This window comes from Macaca nemestrina, chromosome 2, assembly GCF_043159975.1.
Source record: "Macaca nemestrina isolate mMacNem1 chromosome 2, mMacNem.hap1, whole genome shotgun sequence".
Classification (NCBI taxonomy): domain Eukaryota; kingdom Metazoa; phylum Chordata; class Mammalia; order Primates; family Cercopithecidae; genus Macaca; species Macaca nemestrina.
Window position 1 is genome coordinate 31,459,365 of NC_092126.1, and position 24,803 is coordinate 31,484,167.

Sequence of the window (24,803 nt, forward strand, 5' to 3'; positions counted from 1 at the left end):
TGCGGGTTCCCCACCCCACCCCCTACCGCCCCCACCCCTCCCCCACTCCGACGCGCCTCTCCCCTCCCCCCACTCCGACGCGCCCCTCCCCTCCCCCACTCCCACGCGCCCCGCCCCTCCCCCACGCGGCCCTGCCCTGCCAGCCTCACTTCTGGCGCTCTCCCCATGGCTCTGTAAGATGGCGGCGGGCCTGCTGAGGGACTTGCCTCCTTAGACTCGGAGTGTCGGAGGTTCCTTAGGAAGTTGTTCCCTCCCGGTCTCTGTACGGGGTGGGGTTTGTGGGGGCCTTAGCGTGGGGTGTGTGAGGCGTCCTGAAGGCAGGGCCCGCTAGCTAAGGGGGGCTGGGCCGGAAGTGCTTCTGGTCTCCTCTCACCTGTCAGCTGCTGGGGACTTGCTGATGGCAGCTCCCTCGTGCGGCGGCGACAGGCACAAAAGCTCGCCTGACGCCATCTTTGTGGCACGAGGTCGGTTTCAGTAGTTACCATTGAGAATTTTAGAATTTTTGAACTCTGGGCACAGTTTTTTTCCCTCTCGATAAACAGGAACCTTTGACAAAATGTCCATTTGGTAGATAGTGTTGGGTGTGCGTTTCTGTGAGTTTGGTAAATGCCTAGCGTTGGTTCAGCGCCACCACAAGATGCGGCTCTGAACACGGTGACCAACCACTGAGTCACGAACGCGAGTATTACATGCTATGTGTGTCTGCATTGATAATTCTCAGTCTCTTCATTTTTAGAGATAAAGGGAGGAAATTTATACACAGTTTTTATTACCACGTATAAACATTAAAATAAAAATAGATTATGTGTAATTGTACAACATGTAGTTATCCGTGCTAATAAAAATTAATTACCTTGAGTTTAATTATTTATTATAATACTTTTCACTTTTAGAGATAAAGGAATCCTAATAGTTACATTGGATTTTTTTCTGATTATGAAAGTAGCCTATTTACTCATTTGAAAACAATCACTGTAAGAAAATAGCAATCTGTCTTAATCCTGACACTTATAGCCGTTAAATTTTGATACATGTATGCCCTTCCAGATTATTTTTATGCTTATATTGCATATAAATGGGCCAACTTTTGCAAGAGTTACACCGTGCTGCATAATAGTATTTTACAACTTGCATCTTTCAATTGATGTGGGCATTATTCTGAAGATAATTTTAATTTTCAATATATGTTTAAAATTATACCATCATTTTACCGAATTCCATTATGATGAATACTTTTTCAGTATTAATACTATCGGGCTGGGCGCAGTGGCTCACGCCTGTGATCTCTTTAGGAGGCTGAGGCGGGTGGATCACTTGAGGTCAGGAGTTCGAGACCAGCTTGGCTAACATGGTGAAACCCCGTCTCTACTAAAAAAGATTAGCTGGGCGTGGTGGTGCACACTTGTAATCCCAGCTACTTGGGAGACTGAGGCAGAAGAATCACTTGAACCTGGGAGGCGGGTTGCAGTGAGCTAAGATCGTGCCACTGCACTCCAGCCTAGGGAACAAAGAGGGGAGGCTCAGTCTGGGGAAAAAAAAAAAAATGCTATGAATATCCTTGTGTAAATATCTTGGCACGCTTGTATTATTAATTCCTTGAGATGAATTGCTGTAAGTGGAATTGCTGGGTGAAAGCGTTTTGCCCCTTTGGTAACAATTTTAAGTTACTCCCCTCGTTAGTATAGTGATGAGTATCCCCGCCTATCAAACAATGATACACCTTTTCCAAGCTACTCTTGGTAAAGCATGTATCAGTATTTTCCCACTGATGGTGTGGACAGTGATCTCTTTTTCACACCTTTCCCGATGAAAGGTATTAGGATTTTTTTAAATCGTCAACCTAAGAGCTGGAAAATATTTTACTATGTTGATGTGCACTTTTTGAAATCATCGATGAAGTTGATCATTGATCATTAGCTTTTTAAATTTCCTTTTTAATTTTGTATTTATTCATAAAAACTGTATTAATGTTCACCTTTGTCATACGTAGTGGAAAAAATATGTAGTATTAATAAGGAGGTGCCCTTATTCCTAATTTCAATGGAGATGACTCTAGTATTTCACTTTAAGCTTAATGATAGGGCAAAATTAGATTGATAGAAAATAAGATACCTCTATTTCTGTTTTACTTGGATTTTTAAATAATTTTAAAATGAATGCTGTATTTTATCAAATGCTTTTTCAATGGCGAATTAAAGTAACAATATCCTATGAAATATTCTTGCATTCCCAGTGTAAACTATATATACTGCTGGAATTTTGCATTTGTGCTGAGGGCAGGGATGGCTTATCTTGATGAGGCTTTGTTACTTATATGCTGTTAGCTTTGTAAAATGCGTTGAGAAATATTTTTTTCCTCTTTGAAAATTGAAGAAAAGTGTTTGAATTTCTTAATCTCTTCTTCTGTCTTCTATCTTTATTTCCGGTGTCTGGTGTGTGTGTGCACCTCTCTCTGACACACACACATATACCCAAGTTATCTATTTCTTTACAAGTTGAAAGAATTCCCAGGGAAACTGAGCCAGGTATCATTGGGTGTTCTTTCTCAAGATTGTTTTGTAAACATTTAAATTTCTCTACAAGTTTAATCACGTCGTTGATTTCCAAATTTATTCCTATAGAGTTTATGCATAGCATTGTTTTATAATCTGTGGTCATAACCCATTTCTCAGGTTTCATATATCTTTTTGCTTTCTTGCTTTTCCTTGCTTAGTTTTGCCAGGATTGTTTATTGCTTGAATTTCATCCTTCCCACCTCCAGCTCCCCAAGACTCTTCTCTTGGATTTACTTAAAGTTTTGATTCTGATTTTCATGTCATATTTTCTTAATTTTAGCATTCTGTTTATTCTCTTCTTTCTATTGGTGTGAATGTAACTTTGATAACTACAAATTATAGCCTTTTTCCTGGTCAGTTTATATAAATCTCAATTTGCTTACATGTTCACATAGTAATTGAATTAGATAATACAGTCAAAGAAGCTGACATCCCAGGAGTTTAAATAATTTTTTCCAGTTTTTAGCTGTCTTTGTCACTTGGTTGTCCAAATATAACAAGGAATGTGTTTGCTATAAATAACAATGACAGTTGTGTATATGATGGTCTTGAAGCTCACCCCTGTTAACTGTTCCAGCATTTCTCATTTCACAATTCACCAACTCACTTGAAGGTATGATTAAGAAAATTACTTCTTTAATGCAGTTTGTTTTCAGGATGCTATTGACAGTTACGATGGTATTTTCTTTAAAATTAAGCTTTTGCTTATCCTAAGCATTCATTTATATTTTTGGCCATAGTTTCACCAAACGTTGTCTATTGATTGTGGATTTTTATATATACACTTTAATTATGTGTAAATACAGTAGGAATTTAACAATCCCTGCTAATCAAGCCATGGTAAAAATGAAGTACATTGCTTACTTTGTTAGCTTTGAGCGCCACCTGCTGGCTGAGGACTAGGACATGATGATGTCTCCTTAATTTAAGATGTTATTACACTGTTAAAATGATTCAATGAATTTTGTATTTACGATTCCAGTTAAGCAGGCAGCCAGTTTGTAAGATCCAAGCCAAAGTCAGACTTCCTATAATGTCAAATGCCTCTTTTCCTCTTTATCAAACTACTGTCGTCTGCAAGTATCCGTTTTACTCTTGTATCGAGTATGAGAATTAGACATCAGAGATCTTTTCCAACCATTCATTTTCAAGCAAGGAAACTGAGGTCCTGAAAAGACTTACTTTACTGAACAATGGAAATCAGGTCCTTCCCAAACAATAATTTTCCTCCTCAATTCTTGTGGCACTGTCACAAGGTTTCTTAACCACACCCTATTCAAATTTTGGACCAAATAATTCCTTGTTGTAGGAAACTGTCTTTGCATTGTAGGATGTGCAGTAGTATCCCTGGCCTTCAGCCCGTCAGATGCCAGGAATACACCTCAGGTGTGACAGCCAATCTCTCAACATTGTTAAATGCCCTGGGGCTCAAAAATCTTCCCCAGTTGAGAATCAGTGCATTATCATAACTTCTTATAATCTGACAGTTTTCTGCCAGATGTTACACTTCTAGATTAAAATACATCCAAACTATGGTGCAGAGACAATACTGTATATATAGCTTGTTTATAAAAAATATATATATCCAAAGTTCATCCACAAATCAAGGGGGAATTGAAAAGGAGAAAAGAAACTACAAGAATTTCAGAATTTATTTTGTTTTGTTTTATTCTGTTTGGGATTTCTGAATGAGCTGAGAAGGGATTGGTGAATTGTCTATAGGGAGGGGAAATCTCATCAAGTTCCTTATAGTTCAAGATATGCAGCTTAATGTCATTTAGAAAAACGATAACGTAAGACATTTTTAGAAAGGAAAAACTTCAGAAATAGTTTTTAAATTTTTCTTCCACATCATTGTCACGAAATACCACTATTAAAGGAAAGAATTGGGAATTACTTAGTTACAAACCCAAAATAGCAAGTATAAGCGCAAATAGAGAAAAGCAGTAAACTCAGCTTTAATTGATTTGACAACTTAGATTTCATCTCTAGTAAAGCTGTGTAGAATCAGTAACTTCTAGCGTCTAATTAACAAAGCAGGAAGTCTACTTTCTTACTAATTCCTATAAAATTACTGTGCCTTTCAAAAAGATATACAGTTGCGCTCTTTTGTCTTTTGTTTTCTTTCAAACAGGTATGTGTGGAATAGCTTTCTCTTTTGCAGCCTTTTGTAGTTACCTTTTGTAGTCAACGGGCACTTCACCAATGATTTTTAAATTAATAATGATTCATAGTTTCCTGATGTTTCAATTAGTTCTTAATTAAAAGTATCTTCAAAATAAGTCAGCTAAAATAGTAAAGCCAAAAAAGAAACTTGAAAAAAAAATCTACTGAAAATAAATTTAAATAACAGGATACTAACTTACATTGGCATACCACTTTATACTTTACGAAATGAATTCACAGATGTTATCTCATTTCATTCTCAAAGCAATTTGCCCAGAGATACACAGCTGGCAAGTAAGTGGCCTATAACCACTTACCTGTAAGGGACATAAACCTAGTTCTCCTGACTAAATTAATTTTTGTTCCACTATGCTATATTGCTTCTCCGACATACATATTACTTACAAATTCTACTTGAGAAAATTTTACATTAGCCTTAGAGTCTACAGCGGAAAGAATAAAGACAGTTCAGATCAAAATCCAGAAAAATAATGAGTTATATGTATGTGTTTCTTTATCTGAAAATAAAGATGGTATCATTTATATCTGCCTACTGTGAAAATTAGAATTATCAGTGGGACTGATTTGGTGTTACTCAGGAAGAAAAATGTTATTTCAAAAGATGCTTTGAACACCCTAGCATTAGGGATGAGGATTATAACCCTTTTTTTAGAAGGAGCTATGACATGTGAGCAAATAATGTTTCCATGATCCGTTCCTAAAGTAAAGCAGGCATGCTAACACAGGGAGTGTTAAAATTGTAAAAATTCATGTTATTTTGGTGAAAAAGGCGAAGCAAGACAAATTGGTTTAAAACTTTGAGGCTTATTTTCTTTTTGCTGTGGCTTTTTAGAGTTTTTTTTTTTTTAAGGTTTGTCATCCTTTTTATTAGTGTACTCAGTAAAATGAAAAGTTGTTTATGAATATAGAACAGGATGATTTTAATGTTAATTTTTACAAATCTGAACTTTCTGATTTTGAGATTTTTTAAAACTAATTCACATAGTATTTTCACAAATAACTAAGTATTCTTCCACAGCATTGTACAAGACTTGGTAATGAGCAGTACTGGGTTTAAGAAAGTACTGTATCCTGGTTGGGCGCCGTGGCTCATGCCTGTAATTCCAGCACTTCGGGTGGCCAAGTCGGGTGGATCACCTGAGGTCGTGAGTTGGAGACCAGCCTGGCCAACGTGGAGAAACCCCATCTCTACTAAAGATATGAAATTAGCCGGGTGTGTTGTCAGGTGCTGGTAATCCCAGTTACTCGGGAGGCTGAGGCAAGAGAATCGCTTGAACCCGGGAGGTGGAGGTTGCAGTGAGCCGAGATCACGCCATTGCACTCCAGGCTGGGTGACAAGGATGAGACTCTGTCTCAAAAAAAAAAGAAAGCACTATATCCTTTTGTTAAAATTCAATGCTAATCTACTCTGATGAGTTTAAATCCTGAGCCTGAACTAACTTACAAATGAAAGTAATTTATATAAAATACTTTATACTTAGAAAACAAAAGTTATATTTCACATTATGTATGGGTTTTTCCTGTATATCTAATTATGATGTCTACTTTCCAAATTACAGTCTGCTGCAAATCCTGAAACTCCAAACTCAACCATCTCCAGAGAAGCCAGCACCCAGTCCTCATCAGCTGCAGCCAGCCAAGGCTATGTTTTACCAGAAGGCAAAATCATGCCAAACACTGTTTTTGTTGGAGGAATTGATGTTAGGGTATTGTATTCATACCTCATTTTTATGTTACAATACATTATGAATAATGGGATTTGGGCCCTGTTACAAACTTAAGGTTTTTTTGTACTTCATGGAGGTTTAGAATTGGTTTTATGTTTGTCCCATAGCTACTAAAAATATCTTTGACAAAGAGCTACTGGTCATTTGGGGACAAAAGGGGGAGAAATTTTCATATCATCAAACTTTTTAATAAAATTGAAATTTTTGAATGCTGAGTTTTTACTCTTGAAGTTCAATTCTTTTCCATAGATGGATGAGACTGAGATTAGAAGCTTCTTTGCTAGATATGGTTCAGTGAAAGAAGTGAAGATAATCACTGATCGAACTGGTGTGTCCAAAGGGTGAGTAATTTTAGCAAAAATATCTGAACTCTAGCCACGTATAGAGTATCAGAGAAGACTTCAAAACTGGTATTCTGATGCTTACATAAATGAAATTTGTTGCTGTGTTAATTTCTTTCATGTAGAGGATAAAAGTTTACTGCCAGTTCTTTAATCATTTTTCTGTTTGTTTTTTAATATCTTCAGTCTTCATTTCATACAAATGAAATCAGTTTTCTCAAAGAATTGTTTTCTTCATACATTGCACGGTATCTTAAATTTTAACCACCTTGTCTTAGTAGGTTAAATTCAGGTTCACAGATACGAATTACTTGTCAATCAATAAAGTTTTCACACTAATCTTAGCACATTTTGACATAGTTCAGATTAAGAAAAAGCAGTATTTGTAGAGGATCTATCATGTACATCTTAACAAATACCGTAGTATATTATTCATCTTTTAGTCATCACTTCTGTATATTGTAGAAGTTCTGAACCATGTACTGTATGATGGTGATTTTATACTTCATTTATCTGCCTTTATAGCTATGGATTTGTTTCATTTTTTAATGACGTGGATGTGCAGAAGATAGTAGAAGTAAGTAATAGAAAAATATCATTTGTTTTATTGATACAGTGTTTAGTGTTGAGTGATATACTCAGTCTTGTATAAAATTTGGAAGAAGATACACTTTCTGTTTAAAATCCAAACTTAGAGGAATCTCACATGATATGTTAGAACCTGTTTATTTTTGACTGGGCACCTAGCTTCATGAACTACAGATGGGAAGGGTTGGAGACAGGGCAGGGTGATGAAAAGTTTTTGATCAACTTTCACTTGATGCCTCTTGACACTGATAGAGAAGTAAGGGAGGTAGCTTCATGATGACAAATTTTAATTTGGTGTGTAGTTATCACTGATCTTCTATGATAATAGGAACTTTAGAAGACTTTAGGTGTTCACCCAAGTCTTGGAAGTAAAGACTTGAAAATTGATTCTAGTTTTGTTACTGTTTTATTTTCAGTCACAGATAAATTTCCATGGTAAAAAGCTGAAGCTGGGCCCTGCAATCAGGAAACAAAATTTATGTGAGTACAAAGAGAAATTGTTCTTGTTGACACATGTAGCTTTTCTAAGAACTAAAAATAGGCTTTTTATTTTTGCTTTTTAAAAAGGTGCTTATCATGTGCAGCCACGTCCTTTGGTTTTTAATCATCCTCCTCCACCACAGTTTCAGAATGTCTGGACTAATCCAAACACTGAAACTTACATGCAGCCCCCAACCACAATGAATCCTATAACTCAGTATGTTCAGGTAAGAATTGCTTATGTTCCTATTCTCTTGTTTATTGTAGTCATTGTACCCTCTGGAATTATATCCAGTTTCCATATAAGTGGTAATAGCATCCCTGTTTGAATACTTTGAGTAATGGGAAATTTATTTTGTTAGAAATTTCTTAGTGTTGTTCTTGATATGAGCTAAAGATCTGCTGTATACTTTGTCTTTATCTTAGAAATGACCTCTGTAGACACATGAAGAAATCTCTTCCTTTTTCCTTCCATGTAGCTAGTTTCTGAAGTATTTGAAAGCAGCTCTCGTTATGTGTCTGTCTACTTTATTTTTCTCTAAGGTTAGCAAATCATCTAGCTATTCTTTTGTTTGCAATGGTTTCCAGATGCCACCTCATATAAATTGCTGACTTCTGGATATATTCTGGTTCTGGAATGGGTAGATTTCTGATGTGTTTTACTAGATAAATCCTGTGAGTTTCTGGCATATAATTTCTCTGATCCTGGTTACTTTGATATTTAAAGTAGGATTTGACATGCTATCACTTATTGATGATAAGTAACATTTATTTTCTTCTTAGTTCATGTTACTTATGTCTTAGTTTAAAAGACATTTTCTTTGCTGGAAAATAATAGTGAGATAGTTTTTCAGTGGCTCTTATTCATTGACATTTTCCGTGTACTTGAAATGTGTAGGGTATACCTTTTCTTCTTTCTCCTTCTGTGAACAATGGCTAGAAAAAAAAAGCCCTATTTGTTTCTAACATTTACTGTGAGCCATTACTGAATCTGGGTGTATTCATGTATGCTGCCACCTATATGTTTTCAATCAATAACTATTTATTGAAAAATATAAGACATTATACTGTCTCGTCCAGTTTTGGATTATATACAGCTCTTAGGTTTTCGAAATTAAGTACAGAAAAAGCCATAACATCTGTAGGAGGACTACATATTACCCTATAATATTGTCAAATACAAAACTGTCTAGAAGTATTTTGACAAAGAAATAGCAAATGTATTAATTTAACTTTCATTGAAATCTGTCTTAATAGAGCCTTATCATCAGTGTAAGAAATAACATCTGGGTGGGATTATACACAGTATAAATAAGATAAACTTTGCCTGGTGAAATAGTCACTTCTTTTGTCATTTGTTCCCCCTCCCCACCCAAAGGGTAACACTTGACAGATAATATTTCTTTCTTCATAAAGTCAGTCAGTCATTTAGAATTCTGCATTATTGTATATGGAAAAATAATATTTTAAAAGTTTTCATATTTTTGTTACGTTGGGAATAATATTTCTTTCTAATTTTAAAAAAAGTTTTATCTTATTCATTCTTTCTGTAAACTTTATTTTCAGGCATATCCTACTTACCCAAATTCACCCGTTCAGGTCATCACTGGATATCAGTTGCCTGTATATAATTATCAGGTAATTTAGGAGGGAGTAAAATGATTTACTTTCAGATTTTGTTGAGGCCTTTAACTTGTTTATACAAATTGCCTGAATAGTTTGTCATTTTAAACTAGTGAAATGTACCTAAAATTTAAGAAAAAAATTAGTCTAGAATTAAGACTTCTGTATTATTTAGAAGTAATGGAATAATATTTTGACAGGAATATACTTAGCAGTAACTTTACAACAGTTCTATGAGATTCGGTGTCCCCTTCTGTATTTCAGCATGTATTTTTTCATTTTTGCTGTCAAATAGCTGAAACAGCCAGACTGACTTTCATCAATTTTTTAGGGAGCTAGAGTGAAATAAATTATCCAATTCTTAGAGCACATAATTCAAATTCTATTTCTATTTTAGCTGGCTGCTTCACAGTAATAGTTCTGTGAGTCTCTTTACATAGATATGACTGTATATATAACCCATAATCATATCTATGGTAATAAATTCAAGCAACTAATATCTCTGAGATTTCCACAACGCCAACTCCCGAAAATTGGGGAAAAGGTGAGGTTTTACATATAGAAGTAACAACAAGAACATCAGGGATTAGAAACATAAAGTACTTCTTTTTTTCCATTCTGTTTCCTATAACAACAAAGGAGCCAGCATGAAAAGTACTTCAATATTGTTTTCTCATGTGTTTTTGAAAATGTGTAGGAATATTTGAATAATTTTGATTTCCTTTTTTTTTTTTTTTAAGATGCCGCCACAGTGGCCTGTTGGGGAGCAAAGGAGCTATGTTGTACCTCCGGTAAAGTGAATTACCGAAACATATAATTCCTGTTCTTTATTTTATTTTTTTGTTTATATTTCTTGATTTTTTCCCATGTCATATATGCCTATATTTTTAAATAGTTCTTTATATTAATGTGTTACATTTTGTTACTTTTTAACCCAATTAGAAACTCCCATGGGAGCAGCAGTGCCTTTTTCTCTCAGGTTTTTGTGTGCTTAAGCAATGACTGGTCTAGATAATGATAAGTGTTCAGTTACTTGTTGATAAACTATGTAATTCAAGAAAGATAGTATTAATGTGGATTTAGAATTAGCATGTATCTGCCTAGAATCTGCCTCTGGCTTTACCAGCCATAAAAAAAATTGTTGAAGAGGAACAGAAATATTTTGCTGTTAATTACTGTTAAATAAGAATAGGAATAAAACGAGTATTACGTCTAAAACACCCAAGCTGCTGTCTTTCATCAGGATTGGAGATTTGAAGGATACAGTAAGTGTTAACATTCTCAAACACTTCCTTACTACATTAGTTTCTTAGAGTCCTTGTACTTCTGATTATCTTGATACCTAGAAGACATTTTAAAACAGAAGACTGCCTTACTGTATTTCAACTGTTCATTTAAAACAAAGTTTCTGAAATAATGTAATTGATTTTTAACACAACCTACATTGAAACTTTGGATACCAGCTCACCTTTTTGAAGAATAAGTGGCTTTTAAACATATCTGTATATCTGTTTAATTACACTTTCATTATTTTAAATATAGGCTTATTCAGCTGTTAACTACCACTGTAATGAAGTTGATCCAGGAGCTGAAGTTGTGCCAAATGAATGCTCAGTTCATGAAGCTACTCCACCCTCTGGAAATGGCCCACAAAAGGCAAACATCGAATTTTGTTTATATATATTTCATATTTATTTTTTCTAGTTTTAATAATGGTTTTTTGAGAAGCAAGCATTTTTGCCAGAATTTAAAGATGGGAGCCATAAATTATAGAGCTTAAATAATTGACTATTATTCAGCAGTTAAAAGTGGGTGAAATTTCAGATACCCCAAATTTTCAATGTATACATAAAATTTCTGATTCAGCAGTCCTTTTCTATATTCCAGTTCCACTAATTTTTAAAAACCATACTTCAATAAATGTTATATTAATATGATTTGGCATAATGTTATGGGAGGGTTTCCTCAAGAATTTTACTCTTCAAAAGAGGAATTAGTACGAATTATATATACCTTTTCTTTTACGACAGTTTTGATATTTACTTAAAGAGTGAAACACATTACTTGTGGCATTCTCTATATAACGTTATATGGTAGTAGTTCCCAACAGTGGTGAAGTTAGTAGTAATTATTCAAATATTGAATTAGGCAGGGTTGTTTCTTTTTATCATTAGAGCAAATTTCTATAATACTATCACTCTTGAATCATATATGTAAATGAGTGGGAGTGTGGAAGTACTTGATGTGCTGGTAATATGTATAACACTCGAAGAAGTCCCGTTGGAGTGTGAATTCCTTGATTTGATACTCGATTTTAAAATGCAAATAAATATTAAAATAGCTTACAGTATAATTGTCAGGTTTTCTCCTTAGTATTTTTTCTTGAAACATTGGAGTTCACTTAGGGATTTAACAAATTCAGCTTTTTAAACCAGTATTCTGTCACTGAGGTTCTAAAATCTTTGATTGTCAGAAAACTTGCATACTGAGTGATACGTGGTAAGAATTATGAATCACATTTTTATGAATTCCTTTTTTTTTTTTTGCGAGACATAGTCTCGCTGTTTTTCCCAGGCTGGAGTGCAGTGGTGTGATCTTGGCTCACTGCAACTTCCGCCTCCTGGGTTCAAGCAATTCTTCCTGCCTCAGCCTCCTGAGTAGCTGGGATTACAGGCGCCTGCCACCACACCCAGTTAATTTTTGTATTTTTTTTTTAGTAGAGATGGGGTTTTGCCATGTTAGGCTGATCTTGAACTCCTGACCTCAGGTGATTCTCCTGTGTCGGCCTCCCAGAGTGCTGGGATTACAGGCATGAGCCACCACTTCCAGCCTCTTTTAGCATTTTTGCATTTCTTTAGAAATAAAGTAATATGTTCATTAAACCATCAAAAAAAAAAAAAAAAACCCTTATTCAGAGTGAGTGAAAGAGAATCGTCTTTACATTACTGAAAACTTCTGTGTTTCAGAAATCTGTGGACCGAAGCATACAAACGGTGGTATCTTGTCTGTTTAATCCAGAGAACAGACTGAGAAACACTGTTGTTACTCAAGATGACTACTTCAAGGTATGTAAAGAACAGTATGCATAATTTAAAAGCACACTTGTTAGATTTAAAGTACTTGTTTTCCTTGTGGTATACGTATTTTGAGATTTCTTAAGAGCGTTTAATTGAACTGTTGGCATTTGACTATAACACAGTAAACCAGAGTGGGTTTTACCTGGCAGTGTATTTTCTGCACTCGAACCCTGATATAATGTAGTTACCTTTAGGGAAGAATCCTTCAGCAGAAATTTGCAATTGAAAGGGTTTACCAGAGAAGAGAGTTAGTTTACTGGCTTGACCAAATAGTAAAAGAAAATTTTAGATACAGAAAGCAGATCTTGGCTGGGTGCAGTGGCTCACGCCTGTAATCCCAGCACTTTTGGGGGCTGAGGTGGGTGGATTGCTTGAGCTCAGGAGTTCGAGACCACCCTGGGCAACATGGCAAAACCCCGTATCTACAAAAAATACAAAAATTAGCCAGTTGTGGTGTTGCATACCTGTAGTCCCAACTACTTCAGAGGAGGCTGAGGTAGGAGGATTGCTTGAGCCTGGGAAGTTGAGTCTGCATTGAGCCATGATTGTGCCACTGTACTCCAGCCTGGGCAACAGAGTGAGACCCTGGGCGACAGAGTGAGACCTTGTCTCAAAAAAATAAAAAAATACATGCATATTGGATTAAAGAGAAGAAAAGAAATTGTTTACTCAGAAGATATACTTGAACAGTGTGAAGGGAGAAAAGGGGTAAAGTGAAGCAGTAAAGTGTTGAATGGAAAGAAGTGGAGGTTGATTGAAACAGTTGGTGAAGTGGAAGAGAATGTGGGTAGTTGAATTCCAGAAAGATCTGATTTCTGATCCTGCCTTCTATCCATGTTGTATAGATAAATCTTATTAAGACTTCAGTTTTTACAAGTCTAAAATGAGAAGGTACAGGACTAAAGGTTTCTGGGTCCCTGTAGTTCTAAGTCTATGAATAGGAAAAATAACTAATTTGGTCAGTCCAATGGGAGAGAAATACTATGGTTAGTAAAGGGAAGGTGTTTTTTAAATAATAGGTTTATTGAAATATATAATTGAAATACCAGTAATACAATTTACCTATTTAAAGTTTGCATTTCACTGTTTTTTTGATGTATTCAAAGTTGTGTAACCATGACCACAATCAATGTTAGAATACTAAATCACCCCAAAAATCACCCCCCTACCTTAGCAGTCACCTGCCATTTTCCCCCATCCTGTGCAGCCCTAGGCAACCACTAATTTACTTTCTTTAAGGATTTTCTTTAAGGACTTTCTTTAAGGATTTACACATTTCGTGTATATGGAATCATACATAATGTGGCCTTTTGTGACTGGCTTTTTTCACTCAACATATAATGTTTTCAAGGTTCATCAGTATTCTAGCAGGCATCAGAACTTCATTTCTTTTTATTTATGGCTATTACCTCATTCTGTTCATCTGTTAAAGACATTTGGATTATTTCCTTTTTTTAACTATTAGAAATAATGCTGTGAACATTCATGAACAAGTTACTATGTAAACATATGTTCTTATTTCTCTTGCGTATATACTTCGGAATGGAATTGCTAAGTCATGTTTAACCTTTAGTGGAACTGCCAGAATTTGTCAAAACTGGCTACACACTTTACTTTCAAAAGGAAATGTTTAACCATCACTTTGTGTCTTAAAACAGAAAGTAGACCAGCTTTTTTTTCCATCTGTGAATGGATATAGGATGAAGCTTAAGCTTTTTTTAAAGGGTTATATTACAGATCTCCTGTATAATGTAGAAGAGTAGAGCCCATATTGCAGAATTAAGCTCTTAACATCTTCGCAACAGGGAGTAAACATACTTAAAGTTGACATTTGTTCTCTAGTTGCTTCATTCTACATAGATAGTATAATTTAGAAAAGAAGGAACTGGAATTGTACATCAGCTTGCCTTGCCCAAAATTCTGGTGATTACATAGGTGTCTACAGTAGTACTTAAATGATTTTCAAAGCAGAAGGTAGTCTTGTGCTTTTTTTTTTTTTTTTTTTTTTTTTTTTTTTTGAGGTGACCTCACTTAGTCACCTAGACTGGAGTGCAGTGTCACAATCACAGCTTACTACAGCCTAAAACTCCTGCACGCAAGGGATCCTTCTGCCTCAGCCTCCCAAATAGTTAGGACTACAGACATGCACCACCATAGTTGCTAGTTAAAAAGATTTTTTTTTTTAAGAGACAGAATCTTACTATATTGCCCCTGGCTGGTCTTGAAATCCTGGGCTTAAGTGATCCTCCTGCCTCAGCCTCCTAAAGTGCTGGGGTTAGAGGCGTGAACCACCATGCCCAGTCCAGAAAATAGTTTTTAAACTTGAGTTCTCATCTGGAGTTAGAAAAAGACTCCCTTTAAACTCCCAGAGTTTTCTGCTTGTTTGGGAGAGGAATCAGAAGTTGGCATCCTGCAGTTGTCTGACATCTAGACCTATTTTGATTGACTGCGTGTTGTTGTATTGCATATGAATGCATGAGGTATTTTTGAATGTATTTACTATTTCCATAGCTAATTCCACTCTTCATTGTCTTAATTCTCTAGTCCCTTCATAATCTTGTTTCCTGCATGATCTCTGAAGATACATGTTGGTGACCAGTTTTCTAGATTTTAAGCTAAATAGGATATCACTCTTTTGACAGATTAGGTAACTTCCGGAAGCCACTTTTATTTATATGACAATGAAACTGAAGTCCTAGAAAAAGGGCACAGTTACCTTTGTAGAAAATAAAATACTATTATGTTATTACTCATTTGCTCAGTCCCACTCCTCCTTTTAAGGCCTCTCACTTTTTTCTGTCTGCACATCTGTAGGCAACATAGAGTGATAAGAAAGTTTTGCATGTATTTTAAATATTTATCTTCCCTTTCTAAAGAATGATACATCTTCACAGGTTAATGATACGTCTTTAAATGCCAAAACTTACATCTTTCAACCTAACATGAAATTTCAGATTGGAGAGCTGTTCGCAAGTTGTGGTTCCTATTAGATGCAGTTCAGTTAGTGAAAGCAGTATTTTTTACAATTACATTTTCTACCAGCTGTCTTTGGGACATTACTGCAAAATTATTAAGTACATAAAATTATATTGAGTCTAAGTCCTGTTATTTCTGAGTTTACTGGGATTTCTTTTTTTAAAATTGATTTCTTTTTTAACTAAACTGTTTAATAAAACTAGGCATCTCAGTTACATATGTTATCCCTGTGTTCAAGAATGCTTCCCAAAAAGGATAATCTTTTTTCTCATTATTTTTAATGTTTAGACCCAAAACAAGTGGTTTAAGTTTTTGACAACTTTCAGATCTATAGTAGTAATCAGAAGTTTTCAGTAAAGTAAAAGGACTCTTTCTATCTTTTCCAGGATAAAAGAGTGCATCACTTTAGAAGAAGTCGGGCAATGCTTAAATCTGTTTGATCCTCCTGGCTATGTAGTTTCATGGGAAGTTGCTGGTTTTGAATATTAAGCTAAAAGTTTTCCACTATTATAGAAATTCTGAATTTTGGTAAATCATACTCAAACTTTCTGTATAAGTTGTATTATTAGACTCTCTAGTTTTATCTTAAATTGAAACTGTTCTTCATTAGATGTTTATTTAGAAACTGGTTCTGTGTTGAATATATAGTTGAAAGTAAAAAATAATTGAGACTGAAAGAAACTTTAAGATTTATCTGCAAGGATTTTTTAAAAATTAGCATTTTAAGTATTTAAAAGCAAATACTGATTTTCAAAAAAAAGTTTTTAAAACCCTATATTGAAAGGTCAGAATTTTGATAGTCTGAATACAAGCATTTCACTTCTCCAACAAGTACCTGTGAGCAGTACAGTATTTACAATATTGAGCTTTGCATTTATGATTTGTCTAGAAATTTACCACAAAAGCAGAATTTTTAAAACTGCATTTTTAATCAGTGGAACTCAATATATAGTTAGCTTTATTGAAGTCTTCTTATCTAAACCCAGTAAAACAGATTCAAAGCAAACAGTCCAATCAGTGGGTCATATGTTTATTCAAAATATTTTATCTTTTATCTAGAATCCACATATATAAATCCTATTTGATAAGGGTAGTAATTAGGATAACTAAAATTCTAGGCCTAATTTTTTAAAGAATCCAAGACAAACTAAACTTTACTAGGTACATAAGCTTTCAATGAGTCACCATTCGTCTTTTTTGTAAAAACTTTTTTCTTTGAAATGCTGAACTTGGCTGTTTGTCAAATTGTGCAAAATATTGGTATTAAAGAATGCTGCAACTTTTTTATGTCACTTAGAGGTTAATCAGAGTATCTGAAAGGAATTGTTTTTATAAAAACATTGGAATATTAGTTACTTGCTATAAATAGATTTAGTCTGTTATACTTCCTTTTGTAAAGTAAAATATGTCCAGAAGAGTCAAAGTAGGTAGTTTTGGTATTTCTAAACCACAAAAGTTGTTTAATAAGTACATCTCAAGAATGTGCTAGAGTTAAAAGTTAACGTCGTTTCTAGATTAGGTGGTGTCTTCATTTTACATTGTGACAAACAGCTAGAGCACCAGAGCCCTTTTGCTCTACCCGGTCTTTCTTTTCCAGCATTTGTCACTTGTCTTTCAGAAGGTTTGCTTCTAGAACTGGTGATGTAAGGAATGGAAGTAGCTGTATGAGCAGAGCAGTTCAAGGGCCAAACCCTGGAACGGTAGCAATGGGATATAATACCTTTCTAAGGTAAATAGTTGTATCAGTATCATTTGATCTGCCACGGACATGAGTTTAAAGCGGCTTTCTGGCCCTTGTTTCAGTGGCTTCTTCCCTAAAACGTAGAGACTCTAACTTAATGTGTAGTTACTATGAGCCATATTATTAGTACCCACTGGGGTCTATAATTCCTCAAAATTTTCATTCTGAATCTGAAGAAAAGAGTCTTTTAACTTTAGAATTCCCAAGAGGGCTTTATTACACCTCAGAAATTGAAAGCACCCTGAATTTGTCCATTTAAAAATTAACTGTAGTTTTTTTGGTGCTATAACATTGACACGTATCATTCTGTGATTAAATCTCCAGCTTACTATAAGTGATACCTATATTCTAAAGAGCTAATTCTAATTATTCCAATATGACCTTAAGGAAAAGTAAGGGAATAAATTTTTGTGTGTGTTAGAGTGAAGCATTTAAAAGAGTAAGGGTAAAAGAGATGAAGTCCTGAATCTTTCAAAATGGAAAACTAACTCTAAACTTAGAAATATGCTTCTACGTATTGCTGATACTGTCTTTGCATACATGAATAAAAATAAACTTTTTTTCTTCAAAAGTGTTTTTGGCTTTCTGATGTAATAATCTAAAATGGTGGGGAGTTGGGAACTGTGTAACAAGGTTTAGATTCTTAAAATGTGAAAGTATAGAGTTCATTTTACTAATCTGGCAGAGTTCGCTCATAAAAGAGATTCAGGTACAAAGAGAAATTTAAGAGATGCATGAACAGCATCTCCTGTACACCTTAGGCCTAATCTCGAGACCTTTTATTTAGGGATATTGCGGTTGCTTAATAGAGCTTAAATTTTTTGTATTGCATGTACTTCATATGGATGCAATAAAAAAAATCAATACTTCCCACCTCTTCTAGCTGTAGTTCTAGTACTCTCAGTTCTATAAGCTGAGCCCAGTGGAGGAAATTCTCCCCTCAGACACTACTATATTTCATCAGTAAGCTTACTGATTCATAACCAGAAACTTGACTCCAAGATTCTGCAGGATACCAGTGCTTTCTGCATCACCAAAGATCAAATTGTGATGTTTAGTGTCTAATAGGCTAAAAATTAGTAATTCTTAAATGTGCATATGTGTACATATGTATACATATATGTGTATATATATGCATATATCTATGGTTACATATATACTATCTGTTACCCAGAATATTTGGTTATAGCACAAGCTGAGTAAGCTTGTAGTATTTTCAGACCCCAAAATTAGACTTACATATACCTTAAGATAATTGCTTTACATCAGCTTATTATCTCAAGCATGTTTGTGGTTTAGTAGTAAATTCTTAACACAAAATCAAATCTTTAGAATTGAAAAATACCGTTCAGCACTTTTTTGTAAAAAGTTCAAGTTAATGGCAAAATCAAACAACTCTAAAAAGGTGAATCACCTCCATAAGTATATTGCATGTTGTTTTTTTCTTTCTCTGAAATCAGATTACCTTTAATTCAAAATAACTTCAAAATTGATAGTACCCATCTTGCAAGGAAGTCGTTGACTTTTAAAAATTAAGACACCACGGCAGTTCCCTCTAGTTGTAAAGCACCTCTGGCCCCTCTTCACTAAAATTCTCTTGGCTCTCTTTAAAGGTAAACTGGTAACAATGGGCTGCCACATTGCTTAATCGCCTTGCCTGCTTTCATTGCTGTCAATTGAGGGTAATAAAGAGCAGCAACGATAAGACAGCGTGACACTCTGCTTTCACAAAGATGGCAATAGAGAAGGTGGGGAAACATAAGGGAGAGAGAAGCAGCAGTATTTTCCATTGACCAAGTCTTGCAAATAGGGCCAGCTGTTGAGTATGATCATTTGGAATCCCTGAAACACTACTTCTAGATGAGGATTGCTCCTGTACATATTTTGATAACTGTAATCTAGCCCTTCCCAACATTATGTGTCGTATGTCTCTCTGTGTGTAACTGATGGTTGTGAGCAATTCCTCACCACCCATCAAAGACTGAGTTTTCCATCTGTAGATAGTACATTTGGTAGTAGAAAACAATAGACATAAGAAGTTCAAACTATAAACAGGCGTTTTTGAATGCTCATGCAAAATATTCAATCTGCATAGCAAAGAAATGATAGGTAATTCTACATTGCATTTAGAGTTAAAAACATCTGTACAATATGGCTGTAGCTGTGGGCCAATCCCAAGAAAATGCAAAAAAATTGTCTCCTGGTACAGAAACTGAAACTACCACTGTACAATTAAACTCTATGGTAGCTATATTTTACATTTTTAACTGGTCTGAAACAAAGTTTTCTAGTTGAGTCTCTAGTTCATTTTCCCAAGGCAAGGCTTTGTATGTTACATGCACCTCCATTAAGGCTGCATGCCAGGAATGTGCCTTTTCCCACATACAAAATTTACAGATACCAGTTCACTGGGTCTTTAACAATAGAACAAATGCTTGCATGACTGGGATATTCAGGTCATGAAAGCTCTTTATAAATTTGAAGGAATAGTAACATTTCAAGCACTTGAGAAAGAGGTTTTATAATGCTTAATTCTTTCTTACAGAAAACAAATCTAGCAAAAGTACACTAAGGCTCTCAGCACATCTATTGTCTTTGCCCAAAATAAAATGGATAGAGACACACCATTCTGGCTTAATCTTAGATGGAACTCTACTATAGAAGAAAGGCAGAGTTGATACTAATACAGCCAGGCCAGCTGTTAAAGTGGACATGTCCCCTCTGCCCTTGTACATTTGTTTAAAAATTTTGATACGACTCTCCCCACCTCCTTCTCCATACCCTCCATACATCTGACTGGGCCAATGGAGAGAGGTAATTTAAAATGCAGAGGACATTTTCTCTTTGTTTTTACCTATGCTGATTCCCTACCTAGTGTTGGAGTGGCTTTACTGTGTGAGTAAAATCTGAACAGTATTTAAGTAGTACACCTGCTATATGAGAAAAGTTTGACCCTGCACTTTTTTTTTTCTCCTGAACATGACTTGGTTGCTGCTCATCATTCTGGTTGGTGATGTGTCTGTCTGACAAAAAACCCATATGCTCACCATCCAGAGTTGCATCCATGATTAGATTAGATCAGCCCGATATTTGATAGGGCAGGTTTTCTCAATGATGCCAATTTTACAGGGAAATCAAAGAGCATCAGAACTATCATCAGGGGTGTTTTTCAGAGATGCCAAATCGTGGGCCCCATTCTCAGATGCTCCTATTCTAATGCTCTGGATGGGCCTAGTAATCTGCGTTTTTAACATGTGCCCCACGTGATTCTGACCTCTGTAGCACATACTTTGAGAAATACTGCCTCAGATGAGGATCTCTCATTATATCATCTCAAGCTACCCCTGGATTTAGGATAGAAACAGCCCTGTCAGGTTCATTATGACTTTCATAACGGATTTCATTGGCTTAATTCACTGAATTCATCTTCCCCTGCCAAGCCTGTGCCTGGTAGTGCCAGTTGTCCATAGGCAAAAGTGACTCATGAATGGTCTGAAATGGATTGAATAAAAAGTCTGAAAACCAAGACTTGTGGCCAGAAATGAGTGATAGGATGGAGTGATTACAAAGGCAAAGCTGGATTCCAAGGCCTAGTGCAGGCAAGCCAAGGGTGAGGGACTGGGCTCGAGTGGGAGGGGGCAGAGTGGACATCTTTTTTTTTTTTTTTTTTTTTTGGATTTTTTTTGGCATACTTAAACTCATCCGTGTTGACTGGGGGATTGTATTTATTTTCACTGCTTTTTAGTTGTATCAGCTGAATATTCTGTGGTTTATCATTTCTCTTGCTGGGGGACAATTGGATTTTGTTTTTCATTTTAAAATTTAAAACGTTTAAATTGTGTGGATTGGTTGATTGCTGTACAAACTATGCTGCTATGAACATTCTTAAATATCTCTGATCACTTAGGTACTAGAGTGTCATAATAAAGAGTGAACTTTAAATGCTAGCCCCAAATTCTTCCCGAGTAAGCTTGGACAAGCTCACTAAGCCTCAGTTTCCTGCTTTGTAAAACAACAATACTAGTATCTATAAGATTAGTATGAGATTAAATTGGGCAATACATCAATGTGGTTAGCTTCCCATCCACCAGTCTACCCACCTGCCTCCCACTCAAACCCACCTAAGTTTTCTCTAGCCTTTACATTTCAGTAACTAGAACTTCACAAGTGGTCTATGTACAGAACAGCCATGGTTTGGTGAATGGCTGTGTCCTGAAATGTAGTCTCTTGTGTACCTTCTTTGGTAATAGGAAGAAGCTCATTATTCTAGGCTCTTCAGGATATGTTCTAGAATGGTTCCCTTTCTTCTTCTGCGAGGACCTTAAATGAGTAGAACACTAATAAATGAGTGAAATCATTGTACCTAGGCCAGTGTTCCCTAAGCACAATTTCTGTTTTTCCTTCATAAAATGCTGGAGGTGGCAGGCAGGATTTCATATCCCATTCTTCTCATCACATGCATACTCCCTGATATTTGTATAGGATTTTAGGGCTTTCAGAGCTACCTCACATATATAATTTCATTTGGTCTTCATCAACTCCTTTGAAGGGCTAGACGTGTCTAGGTTTTAGGTGTGATTTTCTTAAATTTATATACCCTGGGATTCAGATAAATAAGAACTTTATATGAGACTTTACATCTGGGTCATTGCTTTTCTACTATATCATAGATAGCAGACTCTACAAATCAAAAGACAAATATTTTTTATGAATACATAATTATATATATTTATGGGATACATGTGACAATTTGATATTTCCATACAATGTGTGGTGATCAAATCAGGTTAATTGGGATATCCATCACCTCAAACATTTATCATTTCTTTGTGTGGGGAACATTCCTAATCTACCTATTTGGAACTACACAATAAATTATTGTTAACTATAGTCACCCTATTGTGCTGTCAAACACTAGAACTTATTCCTTCTAACTGTATTTTTGTATCCAGTAAACAACCTCCCCTAACACCCACCCCACAACCCCAACACTCACTCTCTATAGCCTCTGTTAACTACTGTTCTACTCTTTACCAATTATTTTGGCTCCCACATATGAGTGAGAATAAAGACATTTATTTGTCTTTCATTGCCTGGTTTATTTCATTTAACATAATGTTCTTGTTTCCATCCATGTTGTTGCAGATTACAGGATCTCATCCTTTTTTATGGTTCAGTAGTACTCCATTGTGTAGATGTACCACATTTTTTTATCTATTCGTCTGTTGATGGATGGATACTTAGGTTGGTTCCAAATCTTGGATATTGTGAGTAGTACTGCAATAAACATGAGAGTGCAGAGATCTCTTCAATATGCCATGGTGTTTTCGTTACTATAGCTTTGCAGTATATTTTGAATTTTGCTAGTGTGATTTGCTCAGGATTGCTTTGGCTACTTGGAGTCTTTTGTGGTTCCATAGAATTTTAGGATTTTTTTCCCTAATTTCTATGAAGAAGTCTTTGGCATTTTCACAGGGATTGCATGAAATCTGTAGATCACTTTTGGCAGAATGGTCATTTTAACAATATTAGTCCTTCTAATCCAGGACACTTTTTTGTGTCCTCTTCAATTTATTACATAAGTTTTTTATAGTTTTCCTTGTAGAGGTCTTTTACTTCATTGGTTAAATTTATTCCTACTTTATTTTTGTACCTATTATTATAAATGGATGTTTTCTTGATTATTTTTTCCTGCTGGCTTGTTGTTGGTACATAGAAATTCTACTGGTTTTTGTATATTAGTTTTGTGTACTGCAAATTTACTGAATTCATTTAACACTTCTAAAAGTTTTTTGGTGGAGTTTTTAGGGTTTTGCATATATAAGATAATGTCATCTGCAAACAGGGACAGTTTGACTTCTTCCTTATCAAAGTGGGTGCTCTTTATTTTTTTCTCTTGCCTAATTGCTCTGGCTAGGACTTCTGGTACTATGCTGAATAAAAGTTGTGAAAGTGGATATTCTTGTCTGTTCCAGATCTTAGGGGAAAAGCTTTGAATTCTCTCTGTTCAGTGTGATGTTGGCTGTGGGTTTGTCATATATGACGCTTATTGTGTTCAGAGATGTTCCTTTTACATCTGAGTTGTGGAGAGTTTTTATCATGAAGCCCTGTTAAATTTTATCAAATGCTTTTTCTGCATCTATTGAGATGATCAAATTATTTTTGTTCTTCACTATGTCAATGTGATGTATCATATTTAAATTGGTTTGCATATGTTGAAACATCCTGTCATTTTGTTAATTATTTTCTGGTTGTTTTGCATATTCTTTGTTCATTTCTTTCTGTCTTATTGTTTATCATTGCAGTTTAGTATTTTCCTGTAGTTACAAGGTTTGATTATTTTCCCTTTCACCTTTGTATATCTGCTCTACCATGATGAATCATCATGCCAAAGTAAAAATACCTTTAAGCAATTTTTCCCCATCCCACTACACCTGCAATCACTGGAAACTACCAATATGCATTCTTACCTTTTCTGGATATTTCATATAAATTGAATCATATAGTATGTGAACTTTTGTCTGCTTTCACTTAGTATGTTTTGTTCACTTAGCATACTTTGTAGCATGTATCAAATACTTCATTCCTTTTTTTTTTTTTTTTTTTTTTTTTTTTTTCAGACGGAGTCTCGCTCTGTTCCCCAGGCTGGAGTGCAGTGGCGCAATCTCGGCCTACTGCAAGCTCCGCCTCCCGGGTTCACACCATTCTCCTGCTTCAGCCTCCCCACTAGCTGGGACTACAAGCACCCGCCATCACACCTGGCTAATTTTTGTATTTTTAGTAGAGACAGGGTTTCACCATGTTAGCCAGGATGATCTCAATCTCCTGACCTCGTGATCCACCCGCCTCAGCCTCCCAAAGTGCTGGGATTGCAGGTGTGAGCCACCGTGCCTGGCCTACTTCATTCCTTTTTATGGTTGAATAATATTCCATTCTATGAATATACCACATTGTTTATCCATTCCCCCTGCTGGACATTTGGACTGTTTCTACCTTTTGATTATTGTCAGTAGTGCTGCTATAAACATGTGTGCACATGTACTTAAATTTGAGTCCCTATTTTCTTTTTTGTTGTTGTTAACACTTTTATTTTAGGTTTGGGGGTACATGTGAAGGTTTGTTACATAGATAAACTCATGTCATGGCGGTGTTCGTTGTACAGATTATTTCATCACCCAGAAATTAAGCCCAGTGCCCAATAGTTACCTTTTCTGCTCCTCTTTCTCTTCCCACCCTCCCAGCTCAAGTGGACACCAGTGCCTTTGTTTCCTTCTTTGTATTCATAAGTTCTCATCATTTAGCTCCCACTTATAAGTGAGAACATATGCAGTATTTGGTTTTCTGCTCCTGTGTTAGTTTGCTGAGGGTAATGGCCTCCACCTCCATCCACGTTCCTGCAAAAGACATGATCCTGTTCCTTTTTTATGGTTACATAGTATTCGATAGTGTATATGTACCACATTTGCTTTATCCAATTTGTCATTGATGGGCATTTAGGTTGATTCCTT

At 35.6% G+C, this 24,803-nt stretch overlaps 1 protein-coding gene across 1 annotated transcript; it reads left to right on the top strand.

The window, feature by feature from the left end:
- The first annotated feature begins 382 nt into the window (after positions 1–382).
- Positions 383–16,103, top strand: LOC139361863 (deleted in azoospermia like). The gene is given in 12 exon segments (XM_071090850.1): positions 383–427; positions 429–464; positions 6,302–6,448; positions 6,719–6,810; positions 7,336–7,387; positions 7,815–7,878; positions 7,966–8,105; positions 9,445–9,516; positions 10,242–10,292; positions 11,044–11,157; positions 12,468–12,566; positions 15,941–16,103. Coding segments are annotated over 12 exon segments (951 nt in total). The 5' UTR covers positions 383–397; the 3' UTR covers positions 15,995–16,103.
- The last annotated feature ends 8,700 nt before the right edge of the window (positions 16,104–24,803 follow it).